This window comes from Candoia aspera, chromosome 3 (assembly GCF_035149785.1).
Source record: "Candoia aspera isolate rCanAsp1 chromosome 3, rCanAsp1.hap2, whole genome shotgun sequence".
Classification (NCBI taxonomy): Eukaryota; Metazoa; Chordata; class Lepidosauria; order Squamata; family Boidae; genus Candoia; species Candoia aspera.
The window spans coordinates 87,289,936-87,304,296 of NC_086155.1; the positions used below are offsets into that span (position 1 = coordinate 87,289,936).

A 14,361-nucleotide genomic window follows, 5' to 3' on the forward strand; every position below is an offset into this window, starting at 1 on the left:
TATATTTTGTGGGTCTGGGTAAAAGTTGTGATTTTTACATGAAATCCACTTGAAAGCCCCATCAGATTACAGATCACACCTACCAACATAAAAACAGCCAAACAACTATGGAGCTAATGATTAATGCCAATATGGTGCAGACATCTGGGTCTCATGAAACTGTGAAATTATCTTGAGGTTTATTTGAAATGTCATCCCTACATGGATGTCAGACAACCCTGCCTGTGTTTTTCATCTTGACTATAGCACATTAAACTTTGTCAGATTTATAACTGTTACATCTCCATGATCTGTGATTTGATAGTAGTTTTAGATGGAACTCCTATAAAAGTAATAAAGATTCATGTTTTTTGCATTGTGGTGGAGCCAAAGCGTTAACTTACTGCAGGAAAACCAAGTGCAAACGACAATGTCTTAAGGTGAATCTTTTATCTAAAATAGCATGAAAAGAAGAACATTCACATGTTTTCATACGTTTGATTTTTAAACACTTCTTCCTGTGCGTTGCATTGACAGTGGAAGAAGAAACCTACAGTACCTTGAGACTCCCTTCCAATTCTGTGATTTGGATCCACATTTCATCAGAATTGATCTTCCGAGATCAATGGAGCTTAGGGGTAATGCACACGCCTTGATTTCAGTGGGGCTTGTTTGTTCCTCGAAACATTATTAGAAAAGCAGTTCCCGCGCACTGGAGTTATAAATGCGCCTTTCCTCTGGCCCAACTGCCCCTACCTCCTCCCGCTGCAGATAGCGGCGGCGACTGCGGTTGGCCGATTGGTGTCCGCCTCGCGTCCTTTCGTTCTCGAGGATCACGGGGCGGAGCAAGGGGGAGCAGCTTTTACCCCCTCGACCCTGTGGCTCACTTCGCCGAATTCTTTTCCCTCCGAAGTCGGCTGGTATCCACCCTAAGATACCTGGGCAAAAGGCAAGACGGCTGCTCCCTTTTCTCCGCAGCTCACCTGGCCCAGAGCCTTCGGAGGTAAAGACAAAGGAGCGGTCCCCCCAGTCACGAACTCGCGGGCGTGAGAGCTGAATCACAGCCAGCGCCTGGTGATTCAATCAGCCTCCAGCCATCCGCCGTCTGTCCGGAGTTTCCGGGAGGAGAGGGGGGGAATACTATAAAAGAAGGAAGCGCAGGCCATCTTCTCAGTTAACTCCGCTCTCGCTCACACGATAGACGCGCGCGCACGCCTTCCCGCTCCCCTCCGAGCCTTAGACGGGTCATGGTCCGACGGCATTACTCTGCGGCGGGAGCGCCCCTTGCTCCAGCGGTGCTGCTCTGCGCGTTGCTCTCTCTGCTTCCCTGCAACTCAGGTGAGTGAACGGCGCGCGCTCCAAGATGCAGTAATGGACTGAGCCCCTTTTCGCGCCATTGGACTTGAAGCCTGGGCTGTCTCTGCGCCATCTGCCTTCCGCCTGGAGGGGTTCGCCGGGAGAGCGCTGGATTTTTCTTGTGGGTTCCCGTCCTGGGACCAATACTTCAGAAGCAGTAGTTTCTCTTTTGCCTGTCTGGTTTCTTTAGCCATTTCCCACGGCTTTGTTAAAAATTAGTCGTTGAAGTGGACTAGAAGTCATCCTTGCGTTCTGACTGCAGCACGACGGTCCTAAGTAAAAACAGCTCGCCATAGAAATTAACAGATGGACTTAAACGTCTTAAGCTAAGTAAAAGCAATGAAACTGAGAGAATAGAAGTGCCTGAGTGGTGGAGAGGGCTCATTATAATGTGCATTTTGGAAAAAATTGGCAAGAAGTATGAGGAATAACAGCAACGCTCAAGGAGCATACTCTATTAAAACTTGCTGAAACGTTGTTTGTATATATTTTTCTCTGATCAAATTTGAGTTTATTTTTCAAGTGCAAACAGAAGAATAGCATGATTTAAGTGCGTCTGTATATTCTGAATCCTTTTATAAATTAAGTATGAAGTTTAGTGGAGAAATTTATTATCTATTCCTAACAATAGGAAAAATTAGCATGTTTTTAAAGCAATTAAGTGTATTTATAAATATTGTGCAATATTGGTACAATTGGTACAGTAATTAGTATTGTGGTGTTGCCTTGAAACAATGCATTTTCTTAATATCAATAGGGCAGTGATAAATCTATTCCAGAAAAAATGTTACAAGCAGATTAGCTAAGCAGAAAGGCTATGTGCAGTATGAAAATGATTCAAAGTGCTTTGGACATCACATAAACATAACATTTACCTGCCTTTCATTAAAGCAGACTGATTTTTTTTAGGTTGATAAAAAGTTGTAGCTGCTTTAACGGTTGCACTGATATTAATAAACCATTTAAAGCAGCTTCTTAGGAAAACCTGCAAAAAAACTGGGCTACTTTAATGAATAGCAGGAGTTGCACTCATTCAAGGTTGGAAGCACTTCTTTACAATCAGTGTTTAAGTGTGTGTGTGTGTGTGTGTGTGTGTGTGTGTTCTGGCATTCAATCATGTCCAATTCTCAACAACTGCCTGGACTAATTCTGCAGTTTTCTTGGCAAGATTTCAGAAGTGGTTTGCCATTGCCTCCTTCCCAGCTGGGAAGAAAGTGACTGGCCCAAGGTCACTCAGCTGGCTTTGTGCCCAAGGCAGGACTAGAACTCACAGTCTCCTAGTTTCTAGCTTGATCCCTGAACCACCATACCAAAATGGCTCTCATTTAAGTGTGTATAGCCTTTTTTTGTTGTTTATTCGTTTAGTCGCTTCCGACTCTTCGTGACTTCATGGACCAGCCCACGCCAGAGATTCCTGTCGGTCGTCAACACACCCAGCTCCCCCAGGGACGAGTCCGTCACCTCTAGAATATCATCCATCCATCTTGCCCTTGGTCGGCCCCTCTTCCTTTTGCCCTCCACTCTCCCTAGCATCAGCATCTTCAGGGTGTCCTGTCTTCTCATTATGTGGCCAAAGTATTTCAGTTTTGCCTTTAATATTCCCTCAAGTGAGCAGTCTGGCTTTATTTCCTGGAGAATGGACTGGTTTGATCTTCTTGCAGTCCAAGGCACTCTCAGAATTTTCCTCCAACACCACAGTTCAAAAGCATCGATCTTCCTTCGCTCAGCCTTCCTTATGGTCCAGCTCTCGCAGCCATATGTTACTACGGGGAACACCATTGCTTTAACTATGCGGACCTTTGTTGTCAGTGTGATGTCTCTGCTCTTAACTCTTTTATCGAGATTTGTCATTGCTCTTCTCCCAAGGATTAAGCATCTTCTGATTTCCTGACTGCAGTCAGCATCTGCAGTAATCTTCACGCATAGAAATACCAAGTCTTTCACTGCCTCTACATTTTCTCCCTCTCTTTGCCAGTTATCAATCAAGCTGGTTGCCATAATCTTGGTTTTTTTGAGGTTTAGCTGCAAGCCAGCTTTTCCACTTTCTTCTTTCACCTTCATCATAAGGCTCCTCACTTCCTCTTCGCTTTCAGCCATCAAAGTGGTATCATCTGCATATCTGAGATTGTTAATGTTTCTTCCAGCAATTTTAACTCCAGCCTTGGATTCCTCAAGCCCAGCATGCCGCATGATATGTTCTGCGTACAAGCTGAATAGGTAGGGTGAGAGTATACACCCCTGCCGTACTCCTTTCCCAATCTTAAACCAGTCCGTTGTTCCGTGGTCTGTTCTTACTGTTGCTACTTGGTCGTCATACAGATTCTTCAGGAGGCATACAAGATGACTTGGTATCCCCATACCGCTAAGAACTTGCCACAATTTGTTATGGTCCACACAGTCAAAGGCTTTAGAATAGTCAATAAAACAGAAATAGATGTTTTTCTGAAACTCCCTGGCTTTTTCCATTATCCAGCGGATATTGGCAATTTGGTCTCTAGTTCCTCTGCCTTTTCTAAACCCAGCTTGTACATCTGGCAATTCTGGCTCCATGAATTGCTGAAGTCTACCTTGCAGGATCTTGAGCATTACCTTACTGGCATGTTCGATAGTTTGAACATTCTTTAGTGTTTCCCTTTTTTGGTATGGGGATATAAGTTGATTTTTTCCAATCTGATGGCCATTCTTGTGTTTTCCAAATTTGCTGGCATATAGCATGCATTACCTTGACAGCATCATCTTGCAAGATTTTGAACAGTTCAGCTGGGATGCCGTTGTCTCCTGCTGCCTTGTTATTAGCAATGCTTCTTAAGGCCCACTCAACCTCTCTCTTCAGGATGTCTGGCTCTAGCTCACTGACCACACCATCAAAGCTATCCCTGATGTTGTTATCCTTCCTATACAGGTCTTCTGTATATTCTTGCCACCTTTTCTTGATCTCTTCTTCTTCTGTTAGGTCCTTGCCATCTTTGTTTTTGATCATACCCATTTTGGCCTGGAATTTACCTCCGATGTTTCTAATTTTCTGGAAGAGGTCTCTTGTCCTTCCTATTCTATTGTCTTCCTCCACTTCCGCGCATTGCTTGTTTAAAAATAATTCCTTATCTCTTCTGGCTAACCTCTGGAATTTTGCATTTAATTGGGCATATCTCCCCCTATCACTGTTGCCTTTTGCTTTCCTTCTTTCTTGGGCTACTTCTAGTGTCTCAGCAGACAGCCATTTTGCCTTCTTGGTTTTCTCCTTCTTTGGGATGTATTTTGTTGCCGCCTCCTGAACAATGCTGCGAACTTCTGTCCATAGTTCTTCCGGGACCCTATCTACTAAGTCCAGTCCCTTAAATCTATTCTTCACCGCCCCTGCATATTCCTTAGGAATATTAGTGAGCTCATATCTAGCTGATCTGTGGGTCTTCCCTAATCTCTTTAGTCTGATCCTAAATTGTGCAAGAAGAAGTTTGTGATCTGAACTACAGTCAGCTCCAGGCCTTGTTTTTACTGACTGTACAGATGTCCACCACCTTTGGCTGCAAAGGATGTAGTCAATCTGATTTCGGTGTTGTCCATCTGGTGAAGTCCATGTATAAAGCCGTCTCTTAGGTTGTTGGAAGAGAGTGTTTGTTATGCAGAGTGAATTGTCTTGGCAAAATTCTATCAGCCTATGTCCTGCTTCGTTTTGTTCTCCCAGGCCATGCTTACCTGTAATTCCAGGTGTCATTTGACTGCCCACCTTAGCATTTCAGTCTCCTGTGATGAAAATAACGTCTCTTATAGGCTTGTTGTCCAGTAGGTGCTGCAGATCCTCATAGAACTGCTCTACTTCAGCTTCTTCAGCATTTGTGGTTGGGGCGTATATTTGGATCACTGTGATGTTAGATGGCTTGCCCTGAATTCGAATTGAGATCATTCTGTCGTTTTTTGGATTGTATCCAAGCACTGCTTTAGCCACTTGACTATTAATTATGAAGGCTACTCCATTTCTTCTGTGGTCCTCTTGTCCACAGTAGTAGATCTGGTGGTCATTTGATGTGAAGTGGCCCATTCCAGTCCATTTCAGTTCACTGACGCCCAAAATGTCTATCTTTAATCTTGACATCTCACCAATAACCACATCCAATTTGCCCTGGCTCATAGATCTTACATTCCAGGTTCCAATGGTGTGTTGATCCTTAGAACATCGGATTCGCCGTTCACCACCAGCACCGTCGGCCGCTAGCTGTCCTTTCAGCTTTGAGCTAGCTGCGTCATCACGTCTGGGGCTAGCCTTACTAAGCCATAAATCTCCAATATAAGAAGAGAGATTCATATTCACACATAGCTGTTCACCTGAATTTGTTCATATGAGTGAATGGGCTGCTTCCTTATCTCCATCTAATATGATTAAATGTAATATGCAAATGCGGAATGGGACTTTGGTACTAACTGGAATTTAAAAGTGATGTGGATGTAACTGGATATGTTGGCCACATTTGCACTTCATGCTTAACAACAGAAGAGCCACTAATTATGGCTGAAGAACTGTGCAGGACAGGAGTAAGAAGGCAACACCCACATTCACATTAACCAGCTGGAATGCTTTTAATATTTAAAACAAAATTGTCTTCTGAGTGTAGAATAACTTTTCAGTGATACTGATGAAATTAGGTATACAAAAGTAAGATTTAATCTATTACTACTGAGAAGCAAATAAAATCTAAATAATTGCTTTGAACAGCTATAAAGTCTGCCAAAGAATGTTTTGTCATATGTGACCACGTTTTCTAAGAAAGGAATGGAACTTTAGGGAACATTTCAAAATGTTCAATAATGCCATAATGTAGTTGGGTAGCTTGCAGCTGTGAGGAGCATATAACTGCAGTGAGTATAAAAATGGTAATAATTGGAGCATAAGGAAAGAAATCTTCTGTGCATTCTTAGAATGAAAAAGGTTTCCTCTTTGCTCAAGATACAAATTTAAGAGTCAACTATTCCTTGAGCTTAATATCCTTCTTTCCTACAGTGATTAATCTTGGAAAGGCCCACAAATAGGGCATATATGAAATAAGCCAGACAACTACAAAATGGCACCAAATAATTAGTATTGCTGTACTTTTTTGTTAGCACTGTATGGTTATCCAGATTTTTGCAATGCAAATTTAGTTGTTCTAAAAGTTCCCCTTCCAGTTTTTCTACAGAAATTCCATATGCCCACCATAACTGGTAACCATTTTTTTGTATATCGACTAGCATAAACAAAATTACAGTGTCTTGGTTCATACAACGTTCTAGGCTAACATGAGGTTAGATAGTTTTTGGAGAGCATAGTAGGAACTTAGACATTGAATTAGTATGTTGGGTGAACCACTCCAGCACATTAAGACATAATATGGCTTAGATGTTTGGGTCCAGCATATTAAATTCTATTCTCTTTGATTTATTAAATGTGTTATGACTGCCTGCTCTGTTAGACTCTGGGTGGCTTACAAAATCAAAAAAACAATTAAAACAGTTAAAAACACACATAAACAGGTAACCCTGACTAAAACAAGCAGAACAATGAGTACAAATATGACAGGGGTCCCACAAACTCATTAACTCCAGACCAGGAATCCAAGCTAGGTCTTAAGGGCCTTCTGCAACCCCAGAACAGTGAGTGCTGTCCATATCTCTGTGAGGGATCCTGTTTCAGAAGGTGGGAGTAGTGACAGGGAAAGCACACTTCCTTGGGCCCACAAGATGGCAGTCTTTAAGTGAAGGGACTGGATTGAACCCACTCTGTCCTGGTGGGCAGAAGCAATTGGAGATAGTGGTCCCTCAGATAACCAGATAGATAATCAACTATGCCATGAAGGGCATGGGTGACAACCAGCATCTTGAATTGCATCCAGAAGCCTACTGGCAACAAATGTAGCTCATGTAGCAGCAGTCATACATGGGCATAATGTGAAGTGCCCATTATTGCACTTGCACTTTTAAGCTGGGTTAAACATGTTGTAAGAACATAGCCAGTGTGTTGGCATACTTTCCTTATGCAGAATCTCTCAGATATTCTAACTCTTCTCCACAATTGTGGTTTTCACATATTTTGGGTTGTAGCTCCATGGACAAGTTAGATGAGATTAAAAGAGTTAAAAGTCTACTAATTTCAGAAGACTGCTTTATGCATAGAATACAGATTCAGCCTGGCTGAACTGCTGATTCAGGTTCTCTCTCCCTCTCCCTCTCTCTCTCTCATACATGAGAGAATAATATATCTCATTATTAAATTTTGGATTAGCATGAATTACAGAAAACTACATGAGCTATAACTCCTGCAATACCTAGCCACTATGGACTTGCTTGCTGAGAGGTCATGCAAGTTGTAAACAAACATATTGGAAAAATAGCAGGTTGGGGAAGGTTTTACTTATACTCCAATTTCAATCAGACTGTTTTTAAAAAGTACATGAAAAATTTTTGTTTATAATATTGTTAGAGCCTTAAACAATTTATAGTCCATGTAGAATACTATAATATGTGGAGCAACATCTAGGTCATACTCTTCTCTATACCATTGTCAAACAGGTAGGTCTACAGTACAGACAGCTGTTAACATTACTTGGTCATCGATCAATTTTAAGACTCTGCTCTACTGGGATCCAAAGCCAGTTGGTTATGTTTATACAGTTGAAATTGATGGGTAAGTTAATGTTTGGAAACACCAATTTCTTTTTTAAGGTATCTTTGTATCTTATTTGTTGGTAATGGAACAGTTTGAGAAATAACAGGAATACATACATGAAAAACGTCTCCATGCTTAGGGTGATATTACTCACATTGTAAATGAATACTGTTGGTTTCATATAAGGTTACAGCTTGAAGCATACCTGCTTACATAAAACATACAACAAGTTTACATTGTTGGAAGAAGAAATCCAATATTTTCTCATTTAAAATTTCTTAAAGTCTCTCTAGATAGTTTTTAATTTCATTCCTCTTGTGGTGTCTTCCCAATTTGGCCTGTTGGGATTGTTGCAATTTCAGGGGGGAAACTGAGTCATACTACCTCAATTTGAAGGGTTGAATCAGGTGGCTGCTTCAAACTTATAGAAGGTGGCTTCTCTTTATATCCTTCACATGCACAGATACAGGGACTAGATTGAAATAAACAACCACTGTGATCTGGTGTTTCAGAGGGAAGTGCTTTGGTTAAATATGGTGCTTCAGGTGGAGCTTCATTGAATCAATCTATAGTATAGATTGTTACTCTATTCCTTTAATGTACTTACATTAGTTTTCATATCAATTTATTTGTAAGCAAGTTAAGTTTCATATTTGTATGTTTTATAATTTTTATTTCTCATTAACTTTGTGATACTATCCATAACTTTACATGACCTGTATTGTTGCTTTTCTTAGTACTTCTAAGTCTGCTGTGAAAGCAGCTATTACTTATTCATTGCAGAAGTACAAAATATTCAAGAGCATAAAATCCATTTCATGTTTTCCTAGTTACACTGTTCATCTTGTTAACATGGACAAGATTACTGCTGACCTTGAAAAACATCTAATGTTTTGCTTTTTTACTATATGGATCAAAGTGAAAGTTATATATGTGGCCAGGATGATACTCATTTTCTTCTGACCACTGTAATGCATGTATGTACCGTATACCAATCATACTCCTCACATACATATATAAAATGCCTGATTTACCTTCTTGATCTTAATCTTTACAGGGACCTGTTAAGACGGGGAAAAGTATGCATTCATACTAATAAAACTGAATGTGATGTTACTAATGTGATGCTACAGAATTTAAAAGATGCCTACATAGCACGCATATATTCTGAAATACCTTATGATGAAGATAATTTTGAAACACCTCCATATGAAGTTTCTTCAGTCTTTGAACCTTACACACAAAGTAAGTATAATAAATTAGATTTATATTTCATATCTTTGACATCCCTCTGTACAGAGAAAAGATTACGTATAAAGACTTACAAAGAGTGTGTTTTTAAGATCTATAGGAAGGCATTACTTCTTCCTGTTAATTGTTCAGTTTTGTAATTTAGTTCTGAAAAACTAAATATTTGATATATAACATGTATCCATGGATCTTCCAACATTTAATGAAATGCTGCAAGGGAAGGAAGCTGATTTATTCATTTGGATCCGTAGGGCATTACATTTAATAATTTGTTTCTTTTTGACCTATTAATGGGGAACTTGTATCTGTAAAACTGTCCAGTATATGTAGACATAACAGTTGTATTGGTTTGGAAAATGGTACAAGAGAGTACGTATCTGTTTTCCTCCCACTCCAAAAAAATAGACAGTTCCCCCCTCCCAGAAACATACACACAATTGCTTTTTACTTTCAAAAGTATTAAAGGATCCAATCACATTTCTCTTGCATAATGTGTGGATTGTCTTTGTTCTGTCTGAAATCTATTTCAGATCAACATTTTCTTAGTTATGTGATACAGGATGCACACTTACATTAATCTGTATTTCTGTGTCAGAGTGAGAAACCTTTTGGGAGTCAGAAAGCCTGTATAACAATTTTGAGAGGCCCAAGGACTACACTGTGAGGGGCAATGATAAAAAGTTGATGGGACCAAAATGTTTTGGGGAGAGTTCTTTTTAAACTATATGAACCTCATTTTTAGACTTGTACCATACTTGTTGTATGTTTTCTGTGTCAGAAAGGTAGGAAACTATACCACCAATTTTAGCAGTTAGTATTTTACAGTTTTACAATTGCTATTGAAAAAGTATTGGATTTTTTTGTTTGTTTGGGGGATTTTTTTGCTTTCAAGTCTATGTTGACTCATGGTGACTGCCTGGACTAGTCCCTGCAGTTTTCTTTGCAAGGTTTTTGAGAAGTGGTTTGCTCTTGCCTCCTCCCTAGGCCTGAGAGAGGGTGACTGGCCCAAGGTCACCCCACGAAGGGGGGACTAGAACTCTTCGTCTCCTGGTTTCTAGCCTGGTGTCTTAACCATAAACCACTTCCTCCACACACAAAAGTATTGTATATGACTAAAAATGGGCAAGGTATGACTCCCCACCTTTAGTCATATAAAATATTTTTATAATGGCAATTATAAATTGATGGAAGAAAATCAGAAATAAATAAATGTATGTGGTTAGAACTGTAATGCATTTTTTTCCCAGCTTAGCACAGGTGGTTTAAAAAAAAGGGAGATACTCCTTTTTTTGTTCGTCCCTGTTCTATACAACCCCCTTTGCCCGGTCTTTGCCCAGGACTTATGATATTTCTTTGAAAATAGTATCTTGATGCATAACATTTTGTTGTGTACTTCTTTTATATTATAACGAAGTCTTACTAGGTAACATTTCTTTCTTAGCTGACCTTGGAATGCCAACAATAGCACGTTTTGAACAAAAAGATGTAACTCTGAAAGTAGAAGTAACTAATCCATTAACACCTTACAGAGTTAATGGTACCTTGCAAACTATCAAGGACATATTCAGAAATGATCTGGAATACATATTATACTACTGGAAGGACCAAAGTACGGGCAGGGTGAGAACCCAATTTCTAAGAATGCTTAACTCTTGCTGATCTCCATTAATACTTGCCTTTTAAAACTCACTTGAATGTAATAGTTGATCTGTGCTGCTTAAAATATTTTATTGTAAGCCTCCATGGTAATGTATTTGAAGGCGGGGTATAGTTTTCAAAAATAAGGATGAGCGGAATAAATAAAAAAGCGTAATTAATGAATTTGTAAACATTTAGATTAACTCTTTTCTATTGTTTCATATTAATAGCAATATTCATAAAAGTACTGCTATTTCTACAGTAGTAGACTATAATTTCACACTAAGCTGCAGTGTGAAGAACTAGAATATCTGCAGATAACTCTTTAAATAACCTTTGTGTTGCTTTCAGAAATCATCAAAGACAAAAACCAATCAGTTTGAAGTCAGTGTTGATAAAGGAAAGAGCTACTGTTTCTATGTTCAAGCTAATATTCCAAGCCGTGTAAATAACCAAAAAAGTCAAAAAAGCACTGTAACATGTACCAGCGTTCAAAGGGAGGATTTGGATGGTATGTATTATATGAATTCATAACCTTTGCCTTTAAGTGTACAAACAGTTGTGACCTCACTTAGATTGCACAAGAGAGGTCATAAAATGATACTATTTTTCTTTGATTTCATTGTTTCATATAGTTTGTATCAACATTTTTTTCCTCTAAGAATTGAACTTGATATTCAGAATTATCACAGATCTATGGGGACCGAACTGTTCAGAACAAATAAAATATCACAGAGTATAATAGTCCTCCTTGTCTAAATACCTAGTTTGTTAAGCTAAAGTTATTCTTTGGATCTACTAACTGTGTAACCCAATTCTGTGCAAGTTTTTGCAGAATATCAATGCCTCTGGAGCAAATCTATATTTTGTGTTTCCTTCTGGTTGGAAGGAAATGCTTTGTGTTTATTACACCATTTAATTCCCCATTAATGTAGTATAGCTTCAGTCAGGACAAAGTTCAGATAAATATAAGGCATACGTATACTTCAACTGACATTGCATTTCTTTTCTTCTCCAGCTCTTGATTTGGACAAAATCCTCATAATAGTAGCTGTTGCTGTTGGAGTCATCATTGTAATTATTATTTTATCTGTGGTGGTGTATAAGTGTAAAAAGGCAAAGGGCAAATTATCAGAAAAAGAGAATATGCCTCCAAATTTGTAAGGAGAAAAATCTCAGCCCTGAATGATCATAGGCTTGATATGCATAAACACTGCAGTAATGCCATGAAAAAGAAGTCCCTTCTGGAAGCAATGATTACTGACTCTTCAACGTACAAACATTTATGGCTTCTATGAAACATTTGTTTTTAAAACACAATTTAAAACCCCTTTTTTAATACCACTGTTAAAACTATGAGAACTGTTTGAAATATATTAACTACATATGTGATGAAATGCTACCGTTTCTACTGCACTTTTGGTAGTATTTTTTTATATTGGGTGTTCGGGGTACATCAAGTGGTGATAAAATTACAATAATGGTTTTTTAGCAGCCTGATTTTGCATAAAACGTATGGTACAAATTGCTATTAAACATTAGAATATGCTGCAAGTAGATACCTGATAAAAAGGGAAAGATTCCCTTGATCTGAACTGGACAATTGGCCACAGCATGGAAGTGGTTCAGAAATGCCTTTTTTGGGCAGATATCTGACACTTTTAAACAGGTTATTCCATTTTAAATAAAACTGGGTCCACGACTTCAGTTGGTAACCTGTGTTGTTGGTTGCCATTGCCAGAACATAGCACTTTAAATATGTATTGATAATTAACTGCTGGACAGAAAGAAACCTAACTTTTTAAGAATTCCATATATCTGTAAACACAGGTGGTGTGAACTGAGGTTCTTTGTGGTACTATAATAACTTAATGTATTTATGGTTTTTATGAATGAAGGTATATTTGTATATATTGCATTAATTTATTTAATATAATAAAGGTAAATGGGAAATACAGAAGTGTGTTTCTTGATTTGGGGCAGATGGTTTCTTTCATTATCAAATGTTTTGTCAGTGCCTGCCAAAAATGTGCTTGTCATTGTACATTTTAAAACTCAACGAGTTTACAGCTAAACCACAAGATTGAGAAATTAGAGGGGGAAAATATTTCCCCTTCAAGTACCAGAATTAGGATTTGGTTTAACACTTGGATCATTTGTTCTTCCCTTCATTTCTGTGCTATGACTACTCTGCTTTCTATACCGAACTAATGCCAGTGGGGCAGGGGGCAGCCTTGCAGAAATATATTTAGATTGTACCAACATTAACCCGCTAGCAACGCTAATCTTAGCTCTACCATCTCACAGAAACATATGTCAACCATGGTTTACTGATGATTTATAAGATTCATAGAATGTTCTCTATTTGAAATGTAGAACGCACTCCTATAATTTCTGATTTTAAAAAAAGTCCTGGTTGTAAACTGTTCTCTCTAAACAATGCATTATAACAATCAATGTATTTTTTCTGCAGGTGGGTGATATATGTGTATATAAAGCTAAGGTGATACAAATAACTAATTGTAACTATCCGCATTCATAGACATTAAAATCTTACTTAAAAACAAGGGAGGTTAACTAGTATATTGCCATTATAATAAGCTCAGCTGATAAGGCTAGGCTGCGGAAAGGTATGTAAGGAATGTAATTAGGAGTTTAACTTAGCTCTTGTGGCTCTTGTGACTATTTGAATAAAAAGCTTATGACCTTGCACAAGTGTCATGCAGTGGAACATTTATTCTGATCTTTTCACCTCGATGACATTCCTAATGTTATATGTTTAATGTAATGATTAGATCGAGATAGTGGAGTTTTAATACAAAATATCAAGCCCAAATACCCTCAAATAATTTAAATAGTCATAAATCGTATAGGTAGCCTACATTGGGGCAACTGAGTTCTCTTACAGCAATTGCCTTGCACTGCCTCTAGTTTAGCATCAGTCAAGAACACCTATTCCAGAGGTTCTCAAACCTTGTGACTCCCTAAAATAATTAATTTGTGTAACGTTTCCCAACTCCTAATAAAACTAATTTGTTTCAATTCATATTAGGGTTGTATAAGAAATAAATTTACTCTTTTTAATAATTATTATCTGTGGATCATAGGGCTCTTCCAAATTTGTAGTACTGGAACTGCCTGTTGTGGACTGGAACAGGCAGAGGGGTAAGAGAGCTGCCAGTGTAAGATTGATCAGGTTAAGTTGCTTATGACCCTCCTGGAGAATTTGTGAACCTCTGACCTCCTTTATTGCTAAGGCCTTTCTTTCATCTATTATTATGTTTGATCTTATCTTTCCACTGTACACTCACTTCCCAGCTGCTTCCTTTCAAATCCATGTTGGTTACTTCTACAGTCCATGATTTAGCCTGTCCTTAGAAAAGAAAAGGCAAAAATTGCAGTACATTCCCAGCATTCAGGTCATTCAACTCTACGCCATTCTATGGACAGTTCCTTAGTCCAAAGGTGGTAAATTTCCATGGTTCTCCAGTCCACAGATTGAG

The 14,361-nt window shown here is 38.7% G+C and overlaps 1 protein-coding gene and 1 long non-coding RNA gene across 2 annotated transcripts in view; one reads left to right on the top strand and one right to left on the bottom strand.

Moving 5' to 3' along the window:
* LOC134493616 (uncharacterized) overlaps nucleotides 1–1,170 on the bottom strand; it is a 79,945-nt gene extending 78,775 nt beyond the window's left edge. Inside the window, exon 1 of the long non-coding RNA XR_010067589.1 lies at nucleotides 963–1,170. This is a non-coding gene — a long non-coding RNA (uncharacterized LOC134493616). The remainder of the gene's footprint in view (nucleotides 1–962) is intronic.
* Nucleotides 1,171–1,184: 14 nt separating this feature from the next.
* F3 (coagulation factor III, tissue factor) lies at nucleotides 1,185–12,818 on the top strand. Its single transcript, XM_063298299.1, has 6 exons — nucleotides 1,185–1,317; nucleotides 7,873–7,987; nucleotides 9,027–9,214; nucleotides 10,662–10,840; nucleotides 11,210–11,369; nucleotides 11,877–12,818. Exons 1-6 carry the CDS (start codon nucleotides 1,227–1,229, stop codon nucleotides 12,020–12,022), a joined length of 879 nt encoding a protein of 292 aa, XP_063154369.1. The 5' UTR covers nucleotides 1,185–1,226; the 3' UTR covers nucleotides 12,023–12,818.
* Nucleotides 12,819–14,361: the final 1,543 nt, after the last annotated feature.